A 27801-nucleotide genomic window follows, 5' to 3' on the forward strand; every position below is an offset into this window, starting at 1 on the left:
CTTTGATTCTGGAGCATTGTGTTAAAATTCAGCCAAGACAGAATGCCTTTCAAAAGTTCTCTATCTGAACAGCATCTGAGTTCGTTGTTCTCCTCCCCTGTGTCAGGTGTATCAGTGAGGTTAGAGGTGGGTTTGGGCCATCCGACGTCAAGGTCCCTGTAGAACACAGAGGGAAGGTTCTCATCGTGGCTGAATCAGAGTTTCCCTGTGGGAAGGTTCCACCTCTTCAATCCTCCTGGGTTTCCAAGCAAGTCTATCTGTGGTTTAAATCCCATCTAGACATTACACCACGTGGGAGAAAAGAGAGTTCCGGCAACACTCCCTTCCTTGGCTTCTCTCATTGCTGGGGTTTCACCCTCCGCACTAGTGAATTCTGGGTAATGATGGTGGGAAATAGTTTTGTGCTACAGGCAGGGATTTGAACTAATGGATATCCCGCTGTGAGGTTTTGTGTGTGTGTGTGTGTGTGTGTGTGTGTGTGTGTGTGTGTGTGTTTTGAGTCTGAATCAAAGACAAAGAGATTTGATCCTTCTCCAGCAATAATGAGCTTGCCAGGAGCCCAAATACAAGAAACAATAGTTATTGTCCTTGGTCTGCAGGATCCATTACCCAAAGCATTTGGGGGTCTGGGGTGGGGTGGGGGGCATCAGACATTAACAGGATCTCTGTTTCAGGATATGTCTGGCTGTGGGAGGGGGAGAAAGATAAGATGTGAGAACTGAAGTTTTCCTAACCCTTTTTTCCTGTCATCATCAAAAGCAGCTATTAAGCAACTGTCCTCAGATGGGGCCTTGGAGTGTCTGCTGATAAATAGGACAGATAGGTGCTTACAGTTAGAAATGAACAGTTTTGTCGTTACAGACATGGCCCAGAGGGAATGGACAAATGCCACAACACACAACGAACTAAGCGACAGTAGCCTCAGAACGCTTGGGAGCAGGAAACACAAATATTGTGACGAGTTGAGTCTTGATACTTTACACAGAGTTCAAAAGTAGGTGATAGTGTTAGTTGGGTAAACTGTAATCCAAGTTCATGTTTTAAAAAACCTTTTAAGTCATGTAATTCATCCCTCCCTCCCTCCCTCCCTCCCTCCCTCCCTCCCTTCCTCCCTTCCTTCCTTCCCTGGGAGGTGCTGGGATGAAAAACAATAACACATTATAAAAATTACTCACATTTAACTTCCAGTCAAACGTGTTAAATTAGCTCTGCTGTGAGGGGAAGCAGTGTTTGCCACCCCCAAGATATGGCTTTTGGGTTATTGATTTTAAGCTGGTTGAGTATTGGGAAACAAAAGACTCAGGAAAAACCTTTCTCCTTTTACTTCCTAGAAGGAGTGTAGATGGAAGATCTGTTCCAGCGGGGCCATCCATACAGAGATGTCAGCAAACATTTGCTCACCAAACTTTTGCTTTTCCTTTGCTGTGGACCTACCTTTCCTACCCAGCTGTCTTCTTAGCTTGGAAATGTCATATAAATCTCAGCTACCCAGCAGTACTTTGTTTTTTTTCTATTATTATTATTATTTATTTTATTTTATTTTATTTTTTTACCCAGCAGTACTTTGGGTCTCTATTCTTACGTCCCCTGAATATGCATTCATATAATAGACTTTGTACACTTTTTCCTGTTAATCTGCCTCTGTTGATTTGATTATTAGCCCAGCTAGAAGGACTTAAAACATGAAAGGAAAAAGGCCTTTTGCCCCCAGAGCTGGCTGTCATGATTTCTATTTAAAGATTAATAAAGAATACAGCCGTGTCCAGGAGCCTGGAGATCTTCCTGTAAAACAGGTTTCAGGCAATATATTGCGTGACATAAGGAAAGGATGTGGCCCTTTAAGCTCAAGATGGATTGATCTGTTTTTCTGCTCTGAAGGTAACAGAACTGACTGACAGTCCCAAGATGGGTTGCAGAACTCTGGTTTGTTTGGAAACAGGAAGACCTCTTGACCGCAGTAACAAGGATCCCAAACAGAATGACAATGTGATGCCAGGGGAGAAATAAATTACATGAGGAAAACCATGGAACCCTATAACTGACCAATCAACACAGCCCATGACCCTGAACTCCTTACTCATAACTTTTACCTGTAACAGACCCCATTTGCAAATTATTGAGGAGCTTGGATTTTTGAGCACTAGCTGCCCATTCTCCTTTCAACAGTACCTTTGAAATATATGCTCTCTTTCCTTTTACTGCAACCTGGCGTCAGCTTATGTGGCTGTCTAGGGAATGGGTCGAGAACAGGGATGTGGGTCTGAGTAGCACATAGCCTTTGTTCTTAGAACGGGACCTCAGGTAGGGAGAATGCGAACAGTGTGGTAAGTGCAGGGTGGGGCAGAAGTAGGTTTATAGTTGTTTGGACAGAAAATTATACAGTAATATTAATACAAGAACAAACTGTGTTTCATGTACTCAGAACTGTAAAACTACTTTTGCCCCACCCTGTATATACAGAAGGAGCCCCACAAAGTTAGACTGGGTGTGCACACAGTTGTGTTTGAAAACTGAACATATGAGAACTGCTTTAGAGACTATATATAGGAAACAGTGGTGTCAGCTGAGCTATCACTCCGTTGACCATTGGGTCATATTAGAACTCAAGAATGCTTGCTCCCCTTCCTTGTCTGGAGTCTGGGGGCTGAGGTGAGGTGGGAGGTTTTTAAAAGGGAATGGAGTGTGTTACATCCCTCTAAAGCAGGGCTGAGCTTAATCCCAAGGGGGTTCGTTATTTTGGGGTGTGGTTTTTAAATTTCAGTGAGGCTGTTTCTACAGTCTTAAAATAAGTCTACAATTATCTCTTGACATGCCGGCTTTCATCAGTGTGGATTTTAATTTTGGTTCCGCAGGCTGTTTGCATAACAGATGTGAGGACTTTTTTCTGTCAGAGCTGTTGAGGGCTCTGACCCACAGAAAAAGCATTGGCACTTGCAGGCGTGTCTCCCCCCATTCCCTCCACGCCCCTTCCAAAAAACTGTTTATACAGGCAGAGGAATTAAAAACTTCATTTGCTGCTTTCAAAATGACATGTGGAGCCCGGCCAGCATGGCTTAGTGGTTGAGCGTCGGTCGACCTATGAGCCAGGAGGTCACTGTTTGATTCCCCGGTCAGGGCACATGCCTGGGTTGTGGGCTTGATCCCCAGTATGGGGTATGCAACTGATGGATGATTCTCACTCATTATTGATGTTTCTCTCTCTCCCTCTCTCTCTCCTCTCTTCCTCTCTGAAATCAATAAAGATATATTTTTTTAAAATGTGGGAGACGTATGGTTGGATTCTTAAGCACAATTTCCAGTTGGGGACAGCATTGAGTCTGAGGTGTGGAGAAGGCAGGGCAGGGTGTTGGGACACTCAGAAGGCATCCAAATGAGCTGCTGTGCTCTCTGTTGGTCCTTTGGCTTTTGATCTGTAGAGTAAGTTATCACCAGTTGTCATTTGCCTTTGAGATGCTAATTTATATTTCAGCAGTTCTGCACAACTTCTTAGCTAGTCTTCCTGGTGGTCCCTGGGTGGGCGAGCTTGTCCTGTGAAGAGCTAGCTACAAAACATTTTTGGCTTTGAGGCCCAAGTGGTCTCTAGCAACTGCTTAACTCTGCCATTGTAGCGCATAAGCAGCCAAAACAATGTGCCAACAAATGAGCATGGCTGTGTTCCAATAAAACTTTATTTACATAAGCAGGAGCTGTCATTTGCTGAGTCCTGTGTTAGATCTTCAGTGGCTCTGTGCATGTCATATGCAGTTAAATTTTCCCCTTCTCACCACAGGGGGAACTTCAATGGCCTAATCTTTGTGCTGAGGATACCATAATATTTGCTTAAGTTGCAGTTAACTGGGCTGCATGAATCACACACTGGGTGGATTAGGCAAGAATAATGTAGCAATATATTTAGCATGATGTGTTTAACAGTATGTATGTCTTATTCTGTGTGGCCTTTTGAGAGCATTCTCAGGTATAGATAATTAGTATTCGACTTATGTAGCCAAACCAAGCCTTTTGGTGATCAGGAAGAAGTAGGAATGGAGAAAATAAGTGTATTTTAGTTTTCTTGTTGCTGGGTACCCCCAATTCTAAGTCTAATAAATGGTAAAATGGGAAAGATGCTGGGCCAGAAACCTAAATGCCTGACATGTTCTGGTCCTCAGTACTAGAATCAAGGGCCCTCAGAATCATGAGGTAAAGGTAATGGTCAAGTCTAATCTTTTGGGGGTTATTAGATTCTCATGCCCTACCTATGGTGAAAAATAATGAATAGTGAAAATTAACCATGAAAATGCTTGAAGTATCCATGAAGTAGAGCACCCATGTTTTGCGGGTATAGCATTTCACTAAAAGTTGGCTCCCTGTTAGCATGGATTTTCTTAACTTGTTTTATTCACTGCTTGTATCCCCACAACCTAGAATAATACCTGTAATACAGCAGATGTGAATGGTCAAACTCTTGCTATCCTATATGTTCAAGTGTATTATGTGTACTGTATAGTACATAATAATTTCACTGGGTTTAAAAAAATATTTACAGAAGACAGTCATGGCACATCGTTGAATTTGCACATACGACACCACTGTATGCCAGGCTTATACATTCACAAGAGCTGATTTGGGGCTCACTGTCTTTTGTTTGATTAAGCGGTCCAAATAAATAGAAAGCTTTGTCTGTTGAGACATTCAGTCCTCCTGTTATAGAAACCTCAGCATCTCTGTTTAAGTGGCATCCTTCAGCAGGCCTTGTTTCTTTCAGGGCAGCACAATGTCCTTCATTAAACCATGTTCTGTGGGTGGGGGTGGGAGTGGGGAATAATCATATTTTCCCGCTAACACAAAGCCCATACCTGGATAGGCCACATCAAATCAGCAGACAGGATCTATCCATTCCATGGCCCCCAGCCCCCAGTGCTGTTGCCTCTTTGAACAGTTCATAAGTTTTCATTGAAATTGACTCTCAGTTCTCCTTCAAGATCAGTAAGTGGTGTGGTTCTTCTTTGTGCATTCCGCCTTTGATGTTACCAAATTCTCAGAACAGAGGCTGACATTAGCAGATCCCTGGTCCCCTTCTGTGGGAGAGCCCTTCTCACCACCATAATGAGTCAGCCCTCGGTGAATTGTTTTGTTCAGAATGAAAGCTTGTTATTTCAAGTTTGATTAGAATTGTTTCCTGACTGTCTAATCATATTGTGGCCGTTTGATCCCCATGGTGGAGGGGCCTGCTTCCAAGATTGGGAGGAGCAACTGCATGGGGCATTGAGTTCCTGATTTCAGAGGTGTCAGGGTCAAATAAAACCAGCGTGAGGAATTTTTGTTCCTCCTATGGTTTTAATAATGACACAATGTAGACTTTTCTCTTCAAAATGTTTAGAAACCCAAACAAAAGAGAAGCAAGGATGGGTTGTTACTGTTTTTTAAATAGTCCTCACATCCCACAAAGGGCCTCAAAGATAATGTTATTGGGAAATGAGCCTTGGTTGCCTAGAAGCTGTCTGCGGGAGGATGGAAGCTGATGTTAGCATTCCCATTTCACAGCTTCTGTCCATTGGTGGGTAACAGACAGACATCACTGTCATGGACCCACAGAGAAAAATGTATTGTCTTAGAAAGTTTGAGGACAAGTAGAATATCAGAAAGCGGGGAGGCAGACAGACTGGGAGAGGCTCTTGGTTCTGAAATTCATTTTCAAATAAGGAATATTAAACAGAACATACAGATCTAGTTCTTCTAGTTTTTATGACCAGAAACTTAAATGCCTGACATGTTCTGGTCCTCAGTACTAGAATCGGGGGCCCTCAGAATCATGAGGTTAAAGGTAATGGTCAAGTCTAATCTTTTGGGGGTTTGAGCTGCCCAAAGCTTTCTTTGCATCTTAGTTTCATTCAGTGCCCTAGAAATTTGATATGGAATGTAAGAATTGTTGACTTTGTTAATATGCCATATTCTCATCTCTCCCAAATTATACTTTGATATTATGGGAACATGATTGTCATTTTCCTCTTCTCCATTTCCATATTTATTTGCCTGAGATAAAAGTTGGTTATGGGGCCAAAACCGGTTTGGCTCAGTGGATGGAGCATCGCCCTGCGGACTGAAAGGTCCCAGGTTCGATCCCGGTCAAGGGCATGTACCTGGGTTGCGGGCACATCCCCAGTAGGAGATGTGCAGGAGGCAGCTGATTGATGTTTCTAACTCTCTGTCTCTCTCCCTTCCTCTCTGTGAAAAATCAATAAAATATATTTAAAAAAAAAAAAGTTGGTTATGGGGCCTAACTCTAATTTCTCCTATGTGCACAAATTATGTGGATTTTCTCCTATTCCCATCCTTTTGAATTTAATTCTTTAAAAATAATAATACATTTTTAAAATATATTTTATTGATTTTTTACAGAGAGGAAGAGAGAGGGATAGAGAGTTAGAAACATTGATGAGAGAGAAACATTGGTCAGCTGCTTCTTGCACACCTCCGACTAGGGATGTGCCCGAAACCAAGGTACATGCCCTTGACCGGAATCGAACCTGGGACCTTTCAGTCCACAGGTCAACGCTCTATCCACTGAGCCAAACCGGTTAGGGCAATAATAATACATTTTTATTGATTTCTTAGGGAAGGGAGAGGGAGAGATAGAAATATCAATGATGAGAAAGAATCATTGATCAGTTGCCTCATGCATGTTCTCCATTGGGGATGGAGCCCGAAACCCAGGCATGTGCCCTGACTTGAACCATGATCTCGTGGTTCATAGGTCAACACTTAACCGCTGATCCACACCGGCCGGGCTGAATTTAATTCTTGTGTTGATGTTTTTTGTGTGTGTGTGTTTTTTTTAAATATATTTTATTGAGTTTTTACAGAGAGGAAAGGAGAGAGATAGAGAGTCAGAAACATCGATGAGAGAGGAACATCGACCAGCCGCCTCCTGCACACTCCCCACTGGGGATGTGCCCGCAACCCAGGTACATGCCCTTGACCGGAATCGAACCTGGGACCTTTCAGTCCGCAGGCCGACGCTCTATCCACTGAGCCAAACCGGTTTCGGCTTGTGTTGATGTTTTTAACATCTCTTCCATGATTTGGGTGGTGACTAGGTCTTCAAAAGACAAGTATGTGAATACTGTATCTTTCAATATGAATCCTTTGGAAAGTGAAGAGAGCATCTGTGGAGTTCTGAGATGCTCATTTCCCGCCATGTGTAAATCTGAATGCATCAACCAGTCAGTCAGTGGTTCATGTCAGGTGCCTGATTCCCTCCTCCAAGTTCTTTTTACAAAAAAAGATAATACTTCAGAATTAAGAAAGTTTACTTAATGGGTTTTATGGATTAGGAACTATGGCAAGGACTTTCCAAAGATTAACTGATTTAATTCTCAGGGCAACTTCATGAGGTGGGTGGCAGTATTCTTTCTTTAAATTATTTTATTTTTCAATTACAGTTAGCATTCGATATTATTTTATACTAGAGGCCCGATGGACGAAATTCGTGCAAGGGGTTTGGCCCTCGCAGCCGCTGCTTCATCTGGAAGGTTGTCTACAAGGACATCTGGAAGGACGTCTGAAAGGTTGTCTGGCTGTCCAGTCTAATTAGCACATTACGCTTTTATTATTATAGATTAGTTTCAGATATACAGGGTGGCAGTAGTATTTCATAGTACGAGAAGGGACATTGAGGCTCAGGAAGGTGTGTAATTTGCCCAAGTTAGTGGTGGAGTTAGGGTTGGAAGTGAGCTGTTTATTCTTGCTGGTAATCTGTGGCTTTCAGTTTGATTGCCTTTAGGGTTGGGAGGAAGCCACTGGCCCTCAGGTCTGTACAGAAACAACACAGATGCAGTGTCCTTGGATGCCCAGAGGCAACACCCTTAGCAGGCCCAGCTCCTTCACCCCATAGTGTGGAATCTGTGTGTGATGTATGTTTTCTTCTTCCAAAACTGGAATGGAGTTTGGAACAGCAAATATTTAATCAGAGCAAATTCCCCTTGCTAAATCCTGCCAGCTTGTTCAACTTGAGGTTCTTTGCCTAAAAATGCTCACTACTTACCGAAAGCTACATGACTGAGTCACCCACAGAGCATAAAGCAGGCCTTAGTATTTGGAGCAGGGGTTGTTTACCTACTTTTATTTTGGATGAAATATGCCATGCCACATACTCACCCTTTGATGAGCCTAAGGGCCTCTGGGAATCAACACGGGAGGGCATTTGTGGGGGATGATTGGATGGCATTAGCATGCTTCTTAAAATGGATTTTAGAAGAAGGAGAGAAGTTGGTTTGAGGCAGGAGGTAGAAAAGAGCTGGAGTTGAAAGATGGGCTGGTGTAGATGAAAGTGTTGCAGGTGGTTGAGGTGTGTGTGAGAAATTAGCTTTGCTGAGAGAGTGGAAGAGAGAAGGAAGGGAAGAAAAGATTTGAATGAATATTACACAGCAATAAATGCTGTACAAATAAAACAATCAGTCATTATTTATCTGGAATTTAAATTTACCTAGACATTCTGGCAACCCTACATGTGTGCTACTTTGTTTGATAGCCTGGTCAAAAATACAGTAGTGTCTTTTTATGCATTTACATCTTGCCCTGATCTAAAGAAAATTTGCTGACTACAAAACCTTTGATATTTCTTTATGAAATCTTTCATGCATTTTTGCCTGAGGCAGTAGTTTTGAAAAATATGTTTTGTTTAGGAAAAACGTGTTTGAGATTCAGGTATAGTCATGGCTACAGGCCTTTTCTGAGGTGAGGGAATCCAGTCAGGAAGATGACCTCCAATTAAGTTTAGTCTTCCTTTTGTTTATGGGAATCTTAATAGCCGCAGTTATTAGTGTTTCTTTAAGATCTTTCCTGGGGAAGAAACTAAATTATCATGCTTCAATTTTATCTCCAGCTTGTGTCATTTTTCCCCTCTGTGTTATCTTTTGTCTTGTGAATTACAGCTATACTGTGTTTTCAGCTTTTTTTCTGTTCTGAAGAATGTTCAGCTTTGATGTTGATAAATACGTTTTTAAATTACTGACTAAATCCTTAATGTTCTATGTTCATAGAAATGTACTTCTTGTTCTCGTTATATAAGATTTCAGTTCTGATAATATAAATAGGTTTTACTTTGAAACCTTCTAATGGGGCTAGAATAAACCATTGCCAACATTCATCAGAAGATTAATATGCATAAATAGCTCCAGTGGATCAGGAAAAAACTTAACACCCAATTCACAAAGAAAAATACAGATGGCCATAAATTTATGAAAAAAAAGTGAACCTTACTAGTAATGAGGAAAATGGACATTGAGACAGGATAGTGTTTTTTACCTTTATTTTATTTTATAAAATAGATTTTTACTGATTTCAGAGAGCAAGGGAGAGGGAAAGAGATACAGAAACGTCAATGATGAGAGAGAATCATTGATCGGCCGCCCCCTGCACACCATGCCTCCTACTGGGCACCCAGCCCACAATCCGAGCATGTGCCCCTGACCAGAATTGAACCTGGAACTCTTCAGTCTGCAAGCTGACACTCTATCCACTGAGCCGCACCGCCTAGGGCTGTTTTTTTTACCTTTAAATTGGGTGTTCAGGTTGGTAACCTGAGCAGGCTCAGATAGTTCTGGTGGGATATAAACTGGTGCAGCCTTTGAAAGTGTGATTTCACTTTATCTCTTCAAAATTTTAAATGTTGATATTACTTGACTCACTGATTCCATTTGTGGATCTGGCGTCTATTTTACATAAATAATGGCACGTGTGCCATGAGGCATGCGCAGCAGTGTTATTGAACCAGTGTCTGTGATAGCAAAACAAGAGCCCGTCCCACCACGATCAGTGTGGGAATGCTTATCAGTTTTAATCTAGCCTTACTCTAAAAGATAATATGGTGGTTAAAAAGGTGTGCTTGTATGTATTAACTAGAGGCCCAGTGCACGGAATTCGTGCACTGGGGGGTGGGGTTCCCTCAGCCCAGCCTGCCCCTCTCAGAGTCCGGATGCCCTACTGACGGCCATAGTCTGGCAGCAGAGGCTCAGAGCAGGCGTCCTGTGTGTGTGTGTGTGTGTGTGTGTGTGTGTGTGTGTGTCCGCTGGGGGCCTGCCCCCACCCACACCGTGGAGGCTTGGAGCAGGCGCCCCTCTGTGTTGATCTCTCAGGCTCCTGGCCTCCACTGCGTGTTTTTCTCTTCCTTGAGCTATGGCCAGGGTGGGGTGTTGCCTGCAGGCTGCGCTTTCCTGCTCATGGATCACCGGATCACTGCAGAGACCCGGGGCAGGCCCTGCTGGGTGCTGCGTGTGGGGAACTTTCCTGCTCTGGGTTTGCCATGGCGATCCCAGGAGCAGGCCCACCTGGGGGCCCTCCGCCCTCCCGCACTTGCCTGTTCTGGGATCGCCATGGGGTCCCGGCTGTGGGTGGGGCTTAGGTGCACAGGGCTTAGGCGGCACAGGGGGGTCCCGGCTGGGGCGGGGCTTAGGTGACGCGATCGCCCCGCCTAAGCCCGGCCGCCCAGGGCTGCACATGGGGCCCGGATGGTGTCTGGCGCTGGCCAGCCCTGCCTGCAGTATGCAAATTAGCTGCCATCTTTGATGGTGGCTAATTTGCATATGGCACTGATTAGCCAATGGGAAGCGTAGCAAAGGTATGGTCAATTACCCTTTTTGTCTTTTATTAGATAGGATAGGGAAAGATCTCCACAGCTTATTGTTAATTAGGAAAAAAAAGTTACACAATAATATATACTCTTTTACTTAATAAAGCTGTTTCTGTGTGTGTGTGTGTGTGTGTGTGTGTGTGAGAGAGAGAGAGAGAGAGAGAGAGAGAGAGAGAGAGAGAGAGAGAAATGTATATGGTGCTATATAGTGTATGTATGTATGTATGTGTGCTGTGTATAAGTATGGGGTATGTATACATACATGTGTACACACACATTTATGTATGTAAACTAATAAAAATAGTCACCAAATTGTTAACTTTCCTGAGGAAAGGACATTTTGGGGTGGGAATGAAAGAAATCTCTCACTTTTTTGCTATACATTTATGCATTTCAAGAAAAATATATCCATGTATTAAAAATTCTGATGCTGGATTTCCACATTCATTTGGGGAAGTAAAGGCTGAGTGGTACATCATGAGCACTGAATCTTTAAAAAAGATTCAGAGGAAACTAAGAGAAAGCCTTTGGAAGAGGGCCTTCTTCCCAGTGTCTGTGCATTTCCACATGGGACTTGGATGTGTAGGCGGAAGGAGCACTGCACAACAGCCCCTGTACCCAGTTCTAACAGGTGACTCTTTTCTCTTTTTCCTCAGATTCCTTTTTACGAAGACATTTGTAAAGGCATTAAAGCTGGTGACACCTGTGAGAAGCTGGTGGGGTATTCTGCGGTGTATAGAGTCTGCTTTGGAATGGCCTGTTTCTTCTTTATCTTCTGCCTCCTGACCTTAAATATCAACAACAGCAAAAGCTGCAGAGCCTACATTCACAATGGGCAAGTCTCCAGCATTCGCTTCCCTGGTCTTCTATTCAGAATGTAATCTAGGACCACTTGTAACCGTCGGACCTCTGACTGCTCTCCCTCCGCTTAAATTGCTGACACTGGTTTTGGGAAGGTGGGACCTAACACTTGTCACCGCACAGTGGCCGAAGAGCTAGGATCCCATTTGTAGCACTGGTACCATAATGAGAAAGGCAGTGAAGACAAGAGTTAATTTCTTGTACCAAGACCTTTCCCCGGGTCACTTCCACCCCTGCAACAAAATGGTGCTTTGCACAACCAGAGGCCACGCCGAGCCTGTCTGATGTTGGGAAAAGGCAGTCTCCAGTCACTTAATTACTTCCCCTCGATTTGGAGAGCACAGTGCCAAGGGCAGAACCATGGCTGGACGTGCTTACCTTCTAAGAGGTCTTTTGTCCTTCACTGAATATCATTTAAATATATTTCCTCTTTTTTTCTTTTTCTTTTTTCTTTCTAGCTTTTGGTTCTTCAAGCTCCTGCTTCTGGTGGCCATGTGCTCAGGCGCTTTCTTCATTCCAGACCAGGAGACCTTTCTGAATGGTACAAATGAGTTTCTGTTCATTACGTTTTTACCCATTTTGTGAAGTTGTTAAAAGCACAGTCCAGGGTGCCTTTGATATTTTGAATTACTGACTTTCTTGTGGCTTAAAAAAAAAAAATCCTGACCTGCCCACACTTTATCCACTCTCCCTACTCCCTATCCCCCTCCGTTCCCCTCCTCCTTGTCCCTTCCCACTCCCTCCCCTCCTGGCAGGCTGTGGGAGGACCTTTAGTTACTCAGCAGGCTGTAGAATTAAAATGATAATTGTAAGGTTCTGGGCACGAAGGGAAAATGAAGCACTTAAAATTTGTGTGAAGATCAGTGTAGTAAGTCAGCCTGACACTACCAGCCATGTTTGAAGAGGCCCTGGGACCTTGTTCTTTCTGATTGTGGCTCGGAAAAGCCAGGGCTCCGAACACAGGCTTCTTAGCGCTTTAAACCTGCTGCAGCTCTAATGGGATGAGAGAGGCAACCCCCAGTCCATTTCTAAACTTTCCTTACGTGAAGCTGCATAACACTGGATTGTGTTCCTTATTGATGGAACTACCAAAAACAATTTAATACGAAGCCTTTCATCATAGCCCTTATTCATATGAGTTAGGGAGGTCTGAATTTCAGTGGTTCAAGTACTGTTCAACCCACATGAATTCACTTTCCTAGCTAAGATGGTGAAAGTATTCACATTGTGTCAGTGCATGAGGAACAGCTACAGACCCTCAAAGAGTCACCTATGAAGAAGGTCCAGCTTTTTCAAGATCACACTGATTTTATGTCCTCCTCAAGGAAATTACATCCACGCCTTATCTTTACCTAAAATGCTTGTTAGTTGGTTTTCTCTTCCCCACAGACGTTAGAATATTATGTGTTAGAATAATATCTTTAGAACGGGAAGGGACCTAGCATCCTCTAGTCCAGCCCAGTCATTATTATAGACAGGCTGTAACCCAGGGATGTGACTTGGCTCGTCCAGTGTTAGGGCGCCTTTGTGACAGAGCCCGAAGCAGAATCTGAGTCCGTGGTCCCCAAGTCTGAGCCTCATTTTCTTCCTAGACACTGGTGCCTCCCTATCCAATAAAATTAGAACCCTTGATTTTTCTGGCAATGTGTGTTTTTACTTTTAAGTTGTGGGCCGTGTTGACTTTATGAATTACTACGTCTGTTGGGATATCTGGCAGTTGTCGCAGGGAGGTTAAGCTTGGATGCACCAGAGCCAGACTGTCTGTGTTCACATCCGGTGACACCCATTACTGGCTAAGGGACCTTGTCACCTTCGGTAGACTCTCAAGTTTTTCTCATCTGTAAAGTGGCCTAATAAGACTACGCTTGTGTGGAATTAAACGTGTTGCGGGTACAGTGAGCAGGTAGTAACAATGGGCGGTAGTCATGACTCTCTTTGAGCGAACACTGGGAACAGTCGTGTCACCTCCTTCTGGGTGGCCTTCTTTTGCAGTCTGGCGCTATGTGGGAGCCATCGGAGCCTTCCTGTTTATAGGCATCCAGCTCATCCTGCTCGTGGAGTTCGCACATAAATGGAACAAGAACTGGTATGTGCCCGTTTGGAAAGCTTCCAAGTAAACTCACTCATTGACTCAGACTCTGCCCACCGTACAGCGCTGACAAAGGCTCTCTCTGAGTTCACTGGCAGGGATCAGAGCCTGCCTACCACAGGGACAGTTTTGCCGGCATTCTCCCTTCTCTCTTGCTCTTTGGATTTGTTCATTTACTTCTCCCCCATACAATTTGTCGATTCTTTCTGCCTTTCTTTCTCCTACTTCATTTCTTTTCACCTTTTGGCTCTTTTTGCCTGCCCGCTCTCATTTGGGCTCTAAGTCAACCAACAGTGTGACTTGGCCACACTCCACCCCATTGGGTTGGCACCTTCTGGCCCCAGTTCTGTGGTTGTGTTGAAAACTTGGGCAGGCTTCGTCTTAGGCTTCCAACCTTAGGAGAGAGAAAAAAAATACTTTGGAGCTAGAGGTTCCCTTCCTGCAAAGAAGATGTGATGGAATAGTTCTCTCCTTTAAAAAAAGTTTTTGTTTGTTCACCACTGCGTAAGCGTAAAAGGACCCCTTCGTCAGGAAGATGTGTTGTGCCACCTTAGAAAGCCATCCTGCATTTGAAAAACACAGACTCTTCCTATGTGCCTTGAAAGTGGAATTCATATCCCAGGATAAGTGGGAAATGCCAGACTATTAATAACTGGGTTTTATTCTTGCTGAGCTACATTGAGGAAATGGCGGCCAGACAAGGGTCCAGCCCCCTGAGTCCTAAGGCCAAGTTGACTCTTTGTGACTCTGGACAAAGCACATAGACTCTCTGTCTTACTTTACGTACAAAAGATGAATGACAATTACTGCCTTTTCGCCCAGTAAGGCTTTTGTTATTTTGTTGATTTTGTAGGCATCAGAAAATCATCTTGCGGGGGGTGGGGTTGGGGTGGGGGGGTGGGAGGGTATGTGAATAAAATTGTTATATGAATGTGAATTTTATTTTGGACAAAACAAAATATACTTCCATATTCTCTCAAAATACTTTTCATTCTGATTATAGTTCTCAGGTTGGTAGTATTCATTGCTGGTTTATTTTGCTACTTTTAAAAGATCAAATCATGAGATGTATGAGTGAAAAGATAGTGTTATTTTATTATTATTATTTTTAAAGCATGGCTACTTTTTAAAATTTTTATTACTGATTTTAGAGACAGAAAGAAAAAAACATTAACTTGTTGTTCCACTTGTTTATGCATTCATTGGTTGATTCTTGTATGTTCCCTGACCGGGGATCAAACCCACAACCTTGGCATATTGGGATAACACTCTAACCAACTGAGCTGCCTGGCCAGGGCAATCATTTTATTATTTGGGAAATATTGGAGTATGTATGCAAATGCTTATGGCCAGTTTCTAAAATGTTGACAGCACATCGAATAGCCATACAAGTATCAATACAGATATGTTTTGGTATTTTTCAAGTCTTAATCTCTAAGATAGAAAAAATTTCTAGTTCTGAGAAGTGCTCATATGTAAGTTTGTGCATGCTTTCCTGCTTTTTATTAAAAGAAAATATTTTTTATTGATCTCAGAGAGGAAGGGAGAGGGAGAGATAGAAACATCAATGATGAGAATCACTGATAGGCTGCCTCCTGCACGCCCCCCACTGGAGATTGAGCCCGCAACCCAGGCATGTGCCTTTGACTGGAATCGAACCCAGGACCCTTCAGTCCACAGGCCGATGCTCTATCCACTGTTCCAAACCAGCTAGGCATGCTGTTCTGCTTTTTGAGTCATCCCTGAAACCTAGTAGTTTATGTTTGAGGTCTCTACTCCATCTTATTTTGAGGCAGCAAAGTTTTCCTAGAGATAAGTCAAATGAGTGACTATAATTTTATGTGACCCTGATTTTCTTAGTTGTGCACAATAAATTGGAAATGCATTTTAATTGATTACATATCACTCTTTCCATGATAAGTTTTACTGTACTTTCACTCTGAATTCCTTATTAGAATGTGTCATTCGAAAGTTCTCCTAAAATTTTCACAAATATTCTTCAAATAAGGAACTTCCTGGTAAAATATTAACATCTCTGATACTGAGTACCAGCTTTGCCCACTAAATACCATGTTCTCTTGAGAATACTTGTACTTCTTCACTTTGATCTTAATGTTTTGATTGATGCTGAAGCCATTTTCTGGGATTGGTTATTGATGCCAACTTTTAACAGGCTTTTTGGAAGAGTTTTGTTGCTTTAAAAACTTTCCAGAAACCACTCAATAAGAATGGCTTAAAAGCTTTGCAACAATGATGTTGCTGTTGTCCCGGCTTTGAGGCCAATATCCCAACAGAACCCCTTTGTCAACATATTTATAGTTGGTTGGATGGTTTGCCTAAAATTAGGATTAAGCTAGGAAGCTCACTAATTTTTATTTTTATGTAAACTCATTTACATAAAAATAGAGGTTTTTTTAGAGTTTTTGCTGTGTTTTTAAGCAGTCTCTTGCTTACAAGGTTAGTCTAGAACAGCCGTGGGCAAACTACTGCCCGCGGGCCCATTTGAAATGAATAAAACTAAAAAAAAAAAAAGACTCCATCCATGCTTTTGTTCCGCGGCCCTCCAGTCCAGTGTAAGAACCCATTGTGGCCCTCGAGTCAAAAAGTTTGCCCACCCCTGGTCTAGAAAATAGACTACTCATATCACTCTTCATGGAGCAACTAAAGTACTTTCCCCTTCGTTTTCTTTTTGTAAAGATGTTGAGAAGGAGAAGGCCGCACAGGCAGTGGGAGAGAGAGGTTATGGCCTGGAAACCAGGAGAGTGCGGATTGTAAAGTCCCTCACTCTCTGGCTTTTCACTGTAGGCAGGTCTCTTGGCCTCTGTGACCTTAGTTTGTACACTTGTAAAATGATGTGTTTGGACTAGATGTTTAGTGTGTTTTTGTTCTTTTGTTAAAAGATAAACTGAGGCATATTAAAAACGTTTTAGAGTTTATTTGAGCAGAAAATTGATTTGAATTGGCTAACATCCAGGCTAGCAGATAAAAAGGAGCTCCAAGGATCTGTGCAGAATGAGACCATTATAAGCAGAAGGGAGCAGGAACAAGGAAGTTACACAAGGGAGAGGGGGTGGGTCACTGTAGGGCCACCTCCTCTGGGGATGTCAGGGTCCCTCAGGCAGATTCCCTAATAGTGTTCACTGGGTGCTTCCTGATGGACTGGTTTAAGGTCCTTATTTCTGGGAAAGCCACACTGTAATTAGGCGTCTTGGTTTGGTGTCTTAGCATAAATACTTCATCTGGGGCCTTTTGTCTTGTTTTCAGTAATTCCTAGCTGAAATTTTGTGAATAGAAGGGTCAATTCTGTATCAAAACTGAAATAAAAAGTAGATGGTATATTCAGGTATTTCTGACAAAGACCCATTTTCTGTATTTTCAATCTATGTTGTTTAGTTTACTGACCCAACCCCAACCCCAAGCCTGAACCCAGCTAACTCCCCACCTGGTACCTGCTTGCTGCTGTGACCGTGCCCTCGGCTCTGCTGCCTGGTCCTGTTCTCATCTCAAGTGCTCCTCATTTAGCATTGATTCACAAGGAATGTGACTGCGTGGCAGCACCAACACTGTAAAGATAAGTCACTGCACTTATTAGAGGTGTTTGTGAAAACAAGATGTCATCAGGGGGCCCACTGGATCTGGAGCCGCATCACTCTGCTAACATTGCTGCATAGTTATTTTTAGCATCAATGGGCCTTGCACCAAGTCCCTGCTACTTGCCAGCCCCTCCACAGTAGAACAGCAGTGAGCACAACCATGTCCTGCTCTGTGGAGCTTACGTTCCTCTGGAGGGGAGGAGAGATAATCAACTTGATTAGTCAAGCAAATAAGTAATGGGTGCAATGGTGAAAAGTGCCCTGGAGAAAAAGAAAGCTGGTGTGGGAGCTGGGGAGAGCCGGGGCAGGGTAAGGCTTCCTGAATAGAAGGGGACTGGCCCTAGCCAGGTGGCTCAGTTGGTTGTAGTGTTATCCTGTACACAGAAAGGTTGTGGGTTCCATCACCAGTCAGGGAGTGTACAGGAGGCAACTGCTTGAGGTTTCTCTCTCACATCAATACTTCTCTCTAAAATCAATAAAAACATATCCTCCAATGAGGATAAAAAATAAAGTAGAAGGGCACTGGAGGGACATAATCTAATCTAATCTAAAGATTAGAGGAAATTGGAGGTGCAAGTAAGGAGGCCAGTGGGAGATAATCCAGGTGAGAGCTGAGGTAGCTTGGAGCCAGATGTTAGCAGCAGTCAGATTCTGACATTCTGAGGTTGAAACTAGCAGAATTTGCTGCTGGTGATGGCATGGCAGTAGGGGAGTGGAGAGCAGCAGGGGGAGAAAGACAGAGCCGCTGCAGTTCTTTCCTTTAATACCTCCCATCACCACCGCCCCCCCGCACCTCCTCCGCGCCCCCCCCCTCCTCCCCCCCCCACACACACAGACACACAAGGGGTAGAATGGACTTGCCATTTTCTGAGGTTGGCAAGATCAAATAAGAGCAGGTTTAGGGGTGGAGGTCTGAACATTGGGAAGTTACTCGGGACCTGTTAAGTTGGACTTGCTGATTAGACTTCCAAGTGAGGATGCTGAACAGTTGGATATTATGAGACTGGAGTTGAGAGGAGAGGTTAGGGTTGAAGATTAAACTGGAAATTAAGTATAAATTAACTGTAAGAAAGTCCTTCATATCTACACTAATAAAAGAGAAAAATGGTAATTGGCGTACGACGCTACCCTTTTCATTGGCTAATCAGGGCTATATGCAAATTAACTGCCAACTAAGATTGGCAGTTAACTGCCAACAAGATGGCGGTTAATTTGCATATGTAGGCACAATGCAGGGAGGTGAAAGGGAAAGCAGGAAGAAGCCCCCTACCACTGACAGTGATTGGAAACCCAGGGGGGAGCTAAGAGCTGGGGGGCAGGGCAAAGGCGGCCCTGGGGCCGCCTTTGCCCTGCCCCCCAGCCATGATTGGAGAATCAGGCACCTTTGCCACCCTGGCCAGTGATAGCAGGAAGTAGGGGTGGAGCCAGCAATGGGAGCTGGGCACGGTCGAAGCTGGCAGTCCCGGGAGCTAGGGGTCCCTTGCCTGGGCCTAAAGCGGAGCCCATGATCGTGGGGCTGCTGCAGCTGCGGGTCCCTGCTGCCCGGGCCGGACGCCTAGGCCAGAGGCGTTAGGCCTGGGCAGGGGCGGAGCCTGCAACCGCGGGGAGCTGGGGGTCCCCTGCCCAGGCCTGACACCTCTGCCGGAGGCCTCAGGCCTGGTCAAGGGGCCGATCCGGTGATTGGTGATCGGAGGGTGATGAGGGTCAACTCCTCTGGCCGAGGCATCAGGCCTGGGTGGGGGGCGGAGCCGGGGATTGGGGGGATATGATGGTCCCCTTGCCCAGGCCTGAAGCCTGGGTCAGAGGCGTCAGGCCTGGTTGTGGGGCGGAGCCGGGGGTTGGGGGGATATGATGGTCCCCTTGCCCAGGCCTGAAGCCTGGGTCAGAGGCGTCAGGCCTGGTTGGGGGGCGGAGCCGGGGATTGGGGGGATATGATGGTCCCCTTGCCCAGGCCTGAAGCCTGGGTCAGAGGCGTCAGGCTTGGGTCGGGGGTGGAGCAAGCGATCAGAGGGAGATGGGGGTCCCCTGCCCAGGCATGATTCCTGGGCCAGAGGCCTCAGGCCTGGGCGGGGGTCAGAGCCAGTGATCGGGGGGAGATGGGGGTCCCCTGTCCAAGCCTGACACCTCTGGCGGAGGTGTCAGGCCTGGGCAAGGGGCTGATCCTGCAATTGGAGGGTGATGGGGGTTAACGCCTGAGGGCTCCCAGTATGTGAGAGGGGGCAGGCTGGGCTGAGGGACACTCCCCCCCCACACACCCAGTGCACGAATTTCGTGCACCGGGCCCCTAGTATTAAGAATATAATCCAGAAGGCTAGTGAAGAAACCCTTGGGCCCCACCCACACACTGGTCAGCAGTGCTGACCTTTTTGTACATGATTCATTCTCTCTGTGTGTCATTCATTACTATTTGGCTCTTAGATTTTTCTTTTTTCTTTTATTCTTGAGTCTCGTTTTTCTCTTCCTTTCTTTTGCGTGCCTTTTATGTTAAAATACTTTTGTGGTCACTGGAATGCCTGGCTTCGTTTCAGGAATATAATGGTCATCATTTTGGCCTTTCCCTCCCTATTTTCTTTGTCTCTGGCTGCAGTAAGTTTTTCATCATGAAAACATTTTAGCTGGGTTGCTTGAACACTTTCCAGTTTTGCAAAACCTGTAAGCAAGTTGCTTTCTCTGAAGGTTTGTGAGAATGTGCTTACAAAGGGCAGTGTAATCCGAAGGCAGATGACAGTGATTCAAGCCATTCTTCCTGTTGCTCCGTCCTCCTCATTTAGCGTTTTTAAGCACGCCCTTTTCTTTGTTCCGAACAATTTCTCTAGCTTGTTAAACCACCACTAATGTCTCCCATCCCTCTATTAATAGTTGTAAACTAGAAAGCACATTAATCTCCTCTTTTAGATTCTTCACTGTACATCCCCTTAAACTGTTTACTCTTTCTCTGCCTGATTTTATTCTCCCCTTTCGTTTAGTGTCATATTTCCCCTTGATCACACTTGGCATTGCTGTGGAGAAGAACTATTACAGAGTCTGCCTTTCAGAGCGCGATAACAGAGCTGCGGTCTTTCTCTGAGAGAAGTTAATTCGCTCCTCTCCCTGAAGACTAGATGGGCGTCAGCAGGAGCTGCTGGCAGCGCTGGAGTGAGCACCATGGCACCTCCAGTCTCTAGGTTTATAGGGGCGACGGGAAGTGAGCTCCAGCAGAGCCACTTTGTAATAATACTGCCCAAACCTGTCCCAGGGTAATTCACATGCAGAAAGCCTGTGGATAGTCATTATAGTTGATGGATACACTTGAGTCAAAAACAGAATTCTTTCAGTATTTAGAACACATTCTCAGCTTGAACCAAGAAGTTTTTGCATATTTACCTGTACCTTCTTGCTTTGATGTGGCATAATCATTGGCAGAATGATAGGTCTCCTGGACAACTCGGTTCTGATGGGCTTGGGGCTGGACAGCATTAGTTAATGGTACTAGTAAGTGTAGGTCAGTAGTGGCCGGTACTGACTTGTCTTCTCTCCTGTCCCTCTCACCCACTTCCTGGACAAATAGGACTGCAGGAACCACTCACAATAAGCTGTGGTACGCCGCTCTGTCCCTGGTGACCCTCATCATGTACTCCATCGCCACTGGAGGCTTGATTTTGATGGCAGTGTTTTATACACAGAAAGATGGTTGCATGGGGAACAAAATTCTCCTGGGAGTAAACGGAGGCCTGTGTGTACTGATTTCATTGGTCGCCATCTCACCCTGTGTCCAAAATCGTAAGCACAATTTTTTCCATTTTTCTTTATTTATAGTATAATGTCTTTTAGCAAACCCAATAATAATAATAATTTTAAAAAACATCATTCCTTAATGTACCGCGCATGGATCAGCAATAGGAAAGGTGGGACTCCAGTCTCCTCTTCATGCTCCACATGGGCTGAATGTGACTGTCAAGCATGGCTTATGTCAAGAAAGATGTAAACATAATTAATCCAATAAAATAAGGAGATAGATTTTACCATCCTATATAATAAAAAGGTGATATGCAAATTGACTGTCACACCCTCGCACAAGATGGCCACCCCCATGTGGTCACAAGATGGCCAGCAGGAGAGGGCAGTTGTGGGTGATCAGGCCAGCGGGGGAGAGCATTTGGGGGCGACCGGGCCGGCAGGGGAGCAGTTAGGTGTCGATCAGGCTGTCAGTGGAGTGGTTAGGGAGCAATCAAGCTGGCAGGCAGAAGCGATTAGGGGCAATCAGGCAGGCAGGCAGGCAGGTGAGCTATTGGGAGCCAGCAGTCCCGGATTGTGAGGGGGATGTCCGACTGCCGGTTTAGGCCCACAGGGATTGGGCCTAAACCGGCAGTCGGACATCTCCCTAAGGGGTCCCAGATTGGAGAGGGTGCGGGCTGGGCTGAGGGCCACCCCCCCACCCAGTGCATGAATTTCATGCACCGGGCCTCTAGTTATTAAATAGAGTACTACAAGGAGCCTTTAAATGGAAATGCCCTTATTGTATATTGAGCTCTTCACTATATTCTCTTTGTAAAACTTGAATGAGAAGGCTCCAGAAAGAGCTGTTTCTGGGCTCATCTTTCTCTCAAGGCCGGCCACCAGGGACAGTGTGGTTAGGAAGCAGGAAATCCGATCTCCACTTACCTAGCAGCTGGCCTCATGAGCTGTCTTCATCAGACTCAAGCCCTTTCTCAGCAAAGCCATCAGAAACCTGTGAGCCTGACCTTGCTCATGGTTGTTTCAAAGCCAAAAGGAAGAGACATGGAATTTGAAAGTACTTTAGAAAGTATAGGCATCAATTATCTTTTTTAAATGACTTCTGATATCTTAAGCCAGTATGTTGTCTTTGGTTATAGATAGAATTGTCCTTGGTTTCAAGTTTCCTGTAGGTGTCTTACTCTACAGGTGATAAAAAAATCACATGACATTTAGATTTCTAGCTAGGAAAAGGAAAATATGGCCAATAAATTTATAGCCCCTTGAAACCTTTCTAAAATGGTGAGTTAAAAGGAGCTGATGTTGAATAATATAAAAGCTTTTCTATACTAAAAATTTCAAGTCCATTATTGAAATTGAGAGTAATATTCTTTCAAATCACTTTAATTGGTCAGTTAAGAATTTCCTAAAACATTATTAGTATTCAGATTAAAATATCCTTTGGGTAAAATCCCACCTTTTGAAATAGTTATAATATTTTGAATATTTAGTTTAATGCCATTAATTGTTAAGGTAAATCTTATTCCTTTGCCAAAAGAGCATCATTATTAAGAGGTATGTTTCTATACCTTTATTGGCCATTGTAATTTAATAAATATAATTCTGGAAACAAATTTAACCAGAGAGAAGAATGGATAAAACTAAATGTTTTCATGCCAGCAGGTGGTTGAAAATTTCACCAAGAAAATATAAATCACTTTTACCACATCCTGGTTACTCTCAATGATATAAACACTAAGTTTAATTTAAATTCTGTAACATTAAAGCCCTCCTCCCAGGGAATGCTGAGCCCCATAACCTTCCTCTTTGGCCTGGACCAGCTCTGGTATTCCTAAAGGTTGTTTTTTTTTTAAATTAAATATATTTTTTATTGATTTCAGAGAGGAAAGGCAAGGGAGAGAGAGATAGAAACATCAATGATGAGAAAGAATCATTCACCTACTAGGGATCGAGCCTGCAGCCAGGCATGTGCCCTGAATCAGAATCAAACCCAGGCCCCTTCAGTTCCCAGGCCGATGCTCTATCCACTGAGCCAACTCAGCTAGGTCCCAAAGGTTTTTATTCACTGATGAATAAGAGTTTTTTTCCACTGTCACGGACTGTAAGTGTCCGCTGTCCTTGTAGAATCAGGAGTCCATGGCCTATGAAATCTATCATTTACCTGTCTAAGCCGTGTGAGCTCAGAAATAATGATGGTAAGTGTTATTCTGAGATCTTGTGATATAAGAACTAATGTTGCCCTAGCTGCGTTGTTCGTGGTTAGAGCATTAATCAATCTGTGAACTGAATGGTCCCAGCCTCAATCCCCTGCCTTAGTCAGGGCACGTGTGGGAGGCAACCAATCAAAGTGTCTCACTCACATCAATATTTCTCTCTCTGAATCTCTCCCCCTCCCTTCCACTCTCTCTAAAAAATATATAAATAAAAATAAATAAATCAACGGATAGAATAACCTTGGGTGAGGATAACAACAAGAAATTTTTTAAAAAAAAGAACTTAATGTTATGAACTTCAGGGGTACCAGGTGGTATGTTTAAGTACAGCTGTAATTATAAAAATAAGGTGTTGGTAGAGAACTTGACAGAGCTTGGCACCTTGAAAATAGCAGCTAACTCCCTCCCCCCAAAATCTTTTGTTATCTGACAAACACATTATGTACTTCTTCTTTCCTTTAAAGGCAGGGCCCAAGTTTGAGGAATCATTTTCATTTGGAGGGTGGGGAGACCTTTTATATATATATATATTTTTAAGCAGGTGCTCTATTATTGTTGAAATTTAAAACACTGTCTTAAACTCTGTCTCTTGTCATTTTCCAGGGCAGCCCCACTCCGGGTTACTGCAGTCGGGGCTCATAAGCTGCTATGTCACGTATCTCACTTTCTCAGCTCTGTCCAGCAAACCTGTAGAAGTGGGTAAGTTGGCCTTGTTAGGGAGCATGTGTTTGTGGCACGAATATTTTCACTTGTGGAGGAAGCAATGTGTCTCTGTGAGCTATTGTTTAAATATCAGGGATGCAGTAAATCAAGAGGAGCCTGTGTTTCTTCAAGAGTGGTGTTGAAGGCCGAGTTGCAGATGCTGGGAGTTGAACCCGGGGTCTCATACATGCCAGGCACGTGCTCTTCCACTGAGCTATTCCCCCTCACTCAAAATAAATCAAAATAGAGAAATGATTAAGACTTTTTCAATAAACAAAGAACTTAAGGTGGGTTATGAAGATGAAAATTTATTCTTTCTAGTCTTCCTGCTGTGTAGGAGAGACATGTACAAAGGTGGACTGTTGGGTTTGCTTTTAGGCCTAATCTGCATTTCTCTGCTTTGTTTTTAAGGGATGTTTTTATTTTTCTTTGTTTATTTTGTTGTTGTTTTTTTAGTTGGGTATTACTTTTCTTCAGATAGTCATTTCTTTGACTGAAACAAATAGTGGAAAAAACATGGAAGTGGGAAACAAGAAACAGGAAGAGATTTGAGCCCAGCTGCACCGTTTGCTGGGTGTGTGACCTTGAATTGCTCATCTTAACACTTATTTATAGAGACAACAGAGCATGCATGAGCTTTAGAGTTGGACTGCCTGGTAGCCTGGTGCTGCCACTTAAGTAACTTGTACAAAGTTCCTTACCTTTTTCTGCCTAGACACCTTGCCTTTAAAATAAGAATTTTAATATAACAAGACACTTAGATAAGATTACTACTTTATAAGGTGATTTTTAAGAATTCAGTTTCTCAAACATAGTTGGTACTATATAAGGATAAGCTAGTTTTGTAGTTGCAATGATTATTTCAGAACTATCAAAGTACTATATTATATTATACTAGAGGCCCAGTGCACAAAATTCATGCACTGGGGGGGGAGGCGGGGGGAGGATTCCCTCAGCCCGGATTGCAAGAGGGTACAGGCCAGGTGAGGGACTCCACTGGTGCACAATCGGGGCCAGGGAGAGAGGTTGGCTAGCCAGGGAGGGACTGTGGGAGGGCTCCAGCGTGCGTCTGGCCCGTCCCGCTCAGTCCTGATCGGCCGGACCCCAGCAGCAAGCTCACCTACCAGTCGGAGCGTCTGCCCCCTGGTGGTCAGTACACATCATAGCGACTGGTCGACCAGTCGACTGTCTGCCCCCTAGTGGTCAGTGCACATCATAGCGAGCAGTTGAGTGGCCTTAGCATATCATTAGCATATTACACTTTGATTGGTTGAATGGCCAACTGGATGACTGGACACTTAGCATATTAGACTTTTATTATATAGGACTAGAGGCCCAGTGCACGAAATTCATGCACGGGGGTGGGGGTCCCTCAGCCCGGCCTGCACCCTCTCTAATCTGGGATGCCTTGGGGGATGTCCGACTGCCAGATGTGGCCTAAACCGGGAGTCAGACATCCCTCTCACAATCCGGGACCTCTGGCTCCTAACCACTTGCCTGCCTGCCTCATCGCCCCTAGCTGCTTCTGCTTGCTGGCCTGATTGCCCCCTAACTGGTCCCCACCGGCCTGATCGCCCCCTAACTGCCCCCCTGCCAGCCTGGTCACCCCTAACTGGCCCCCTGCTGGTTTGGTCGCACCCTAACTGTTCCCCTGCCAGCCTGGTCACCACCTAACTGCCCCCCTGCCGGCTTGGTCACCCCTTAACTGCTCCCCTACCAGCCTGATTGTCCCTAACTGCCTCTGCCTCAGCCCCCGCCACCTTGGCTTTGTCCGGAAGGACGTCTGATCTAATTAGAATATTACCCTTTTATTACTATAGATTATATTGTATTGTGTTGTATTATATCACTGCACCTCACTTCACCTCACATCACAGTTGGCGGCAGTCGGCCGGGGCCTCCCTCCCTTCCCCCAGTTGCCTGCAGCTGTCCAGGGCCTCCCTCCCTTCCCCTGGCCGGCCCCGCCCCCTGGTCAAAATTCCCAGAACTCCCGGTTGAGGGGACAATTTGCATCCTATACTTTTATTATATAGGATTATATTATAAAGTGTAATTGTATAAGCCCCTGAGTCTTGCCAGTAAAAAACAAAATTGAAGGTCTTTTTTAAAATTTTATTTAGAAAGCAAAGGCAAAGATAATTTGAAAGGTTTAGCATATGCACGTACTATGTATGCATCTTGTTTTTATAGCTATTTATAGTGTGAAGTGATATAATTATAGGCCTTATATAAAGTATAGTCTACCCTGGGTATAATTTTTTTTTAAATATGTTTTTATTGAATTCAGAGAGGAAGGGAGAGGGAGAGAGAGATAGAAACATCAGTGATGGGAGAGAATCATTGGTTGGCTGCCTCCTGTATGCCCCCTACTGGGGATTGAGCCTGCAGCCCAGGCATGTGCCCTTGACCAGAATCGAACCCAGGACCTTTCAGTCCGAAGTCCGACGCTCTTGGATATAATTTTTTTTAAAACAAAGTTCTATTTTGACTAAGTTTATTTAAACCTGGTCTCTTTAGGACTTTCTAACTATATATTAATCTCTGGTTTTAACTTATTGGGGTTTTAGTTAACATAGTTTTCTTTTTAATGGCAGGTATCACTTAAAAACAAAAAAAAAACCACAATTTTTATTTTTAATTTCAAGTGGTACTACTTAAATAGCAAAGTTCATATTTGGTCAGTTTTTAAGAAAACATTTTTCACTGGCCTAAGAATAAAGATTCCTTTAACCACAGCATACACAGTTATGTTTACTGTTCAAGTGTGAGTACTAGTAATAATTTTAGTCCAACTTCAAACGCTTAGAATGTACGTTTGTAAAATGGTCTCTGTCCCTTATGGGGGCAGAGGTGGCAGTCAGACCTAGATTGGGTGTTCAAAATTGAAGACTGTTAGACAAAAAAATAAACTACCACTGATGGTAATACTACAGAAATCTTTGTTATGTAGCCCCTCAAAATATTTTTAAAATCCAGACAACCTCAGTAGGTTCCCAGGTTACAGCCTGAAAGAGGTCACAGCCATCCTGTTGCTGGCAGTAAAATGACTTGTCATCTGGGGGAGGTTGTGGGCAGATAGCTGTTATCTGATACTCAGTTGGTAGTTGAATGCCCTTATCACACCTCCAGAGAGAGTGATCAATTATCTGTACATTATTTCTGTTGAGCAGCTGCCAAATAAACTGAAAAATGAACCTAAGTTGCCCTGGTGGGTGTTTCTCAGTGGTTAGAATGTCGACCCAAGCACCAAAGGGTGAGGGGTTTGATTCCAGTCAAGGACACATACCTGGGTTGCAGGTTTGATCCCTGGCCCGTGTGGGAGACAACCAATCAATGATGTGTCTCTCTCACATTAATGTTTCTCCTTCTTTCTCTGTCTTACCCCCTTTCTCCATTTCACTCTCTCTGAAAATCAATGGGAAAAAAGATCTCTGAGTGAGGACTGATGACAACAAAAAGAATCTAAGTGTACTGTGTAATATTTGAATAGTGGTGAAAAAGAGCAAGGCTCTTGCAAAGGTTGTGAACTGAAGAACCCTTTAGAATCGGGGGGCCCTGTTTGCAGAGTTGTGAGGTGGGAGAGGGGTGCTTTGAAATAGCCACAGTCTCTAGCCTGAGTCGAGTTGTACTATAGAGTAGAAGTTCCCAGTGATAAGTCTTGACTCTTCTAAGCTACGTGAATTTTCCCCAAATGACTGAGTGAGTTACAGCAGGTTTTTCTGATTTAACTGTGGTCACTTTGTTTTTCCTTTGCAAGTTCTGGATGCGCATGGGAAGAACGTTACGATCTGTGTGCCTGACTTTGGTCAGGACCTGTACAGAGACGAAAACTTGGTGACTGGACTGGGTACCACTCTCTTGTTTGCGTGCATCTTATATTCGTGGTAAGTTTTAGGATTGCCTGAGCTCATCTTCACAGACTTTAACTGTGCAGGAGAAGAATTTAAATAAGTTTTAGCAGCTGTGAGGCAGCAAAACAAATGCCTTCTGAGGAAGAAGGAGAATAGAAATAATAGGTGT

The 27801-nt window shown here is 44.1% G+C and overlaps 1 protein-coding gene across 8 annotated transcripts in view; it reads left to right on the top strand.

The window, feature by feature from the left end:
* The window catches only part of SERINC5 (serine incorporator 5), a 102292-nt gene that overhangs the window by 55641 nt on the left and 18850 nt on the right, over positions 1-27801 (top strand). For all 8 annotated transcript variants that reach the window (XR_009452640.1, XR_009452639.1, XM_059694225.1 and 5 more), the window contains 6 exons: positions 11266-11444; positions 11929-12011; positions 13463-13556; positions 20700-20911; positions 23683-23778; positions 27539-27665. Coding sequence is in view for 6 of the 8 variants with exons in the window: in XM_059694225.1 (XP_059550208.1) it covers positions 11266-11444; positions 11929-12011; positions 13463-13556; positions 20700-20911; positions 23683-23778; positions 27539-27665 (791 nt within the window). In the remaining 2 variants the exon portion in view is untranslated. The remainder of the gene's footprint in view (positions 1-11265; positions 11445-11928; positions 12012-13462; positions 13557-20699; positions 20912-23682; positions 23779-27538; positions 27666-27801) is intronic.

Source organism: Myotis daubentonii, chromosome 4 (genome assembly GCF_963259705.1).
Source record: "Myotis daubentonii chromosome 4, mMyoDau2.1, whole genome shotgun sequence".
NCBI classification, from domain to species: Eukaryota; Metazoa; Chordata; class Mammalia; order Chiroptera; family Vespertilionidae; genus Myotis; species Myotis daubentonii.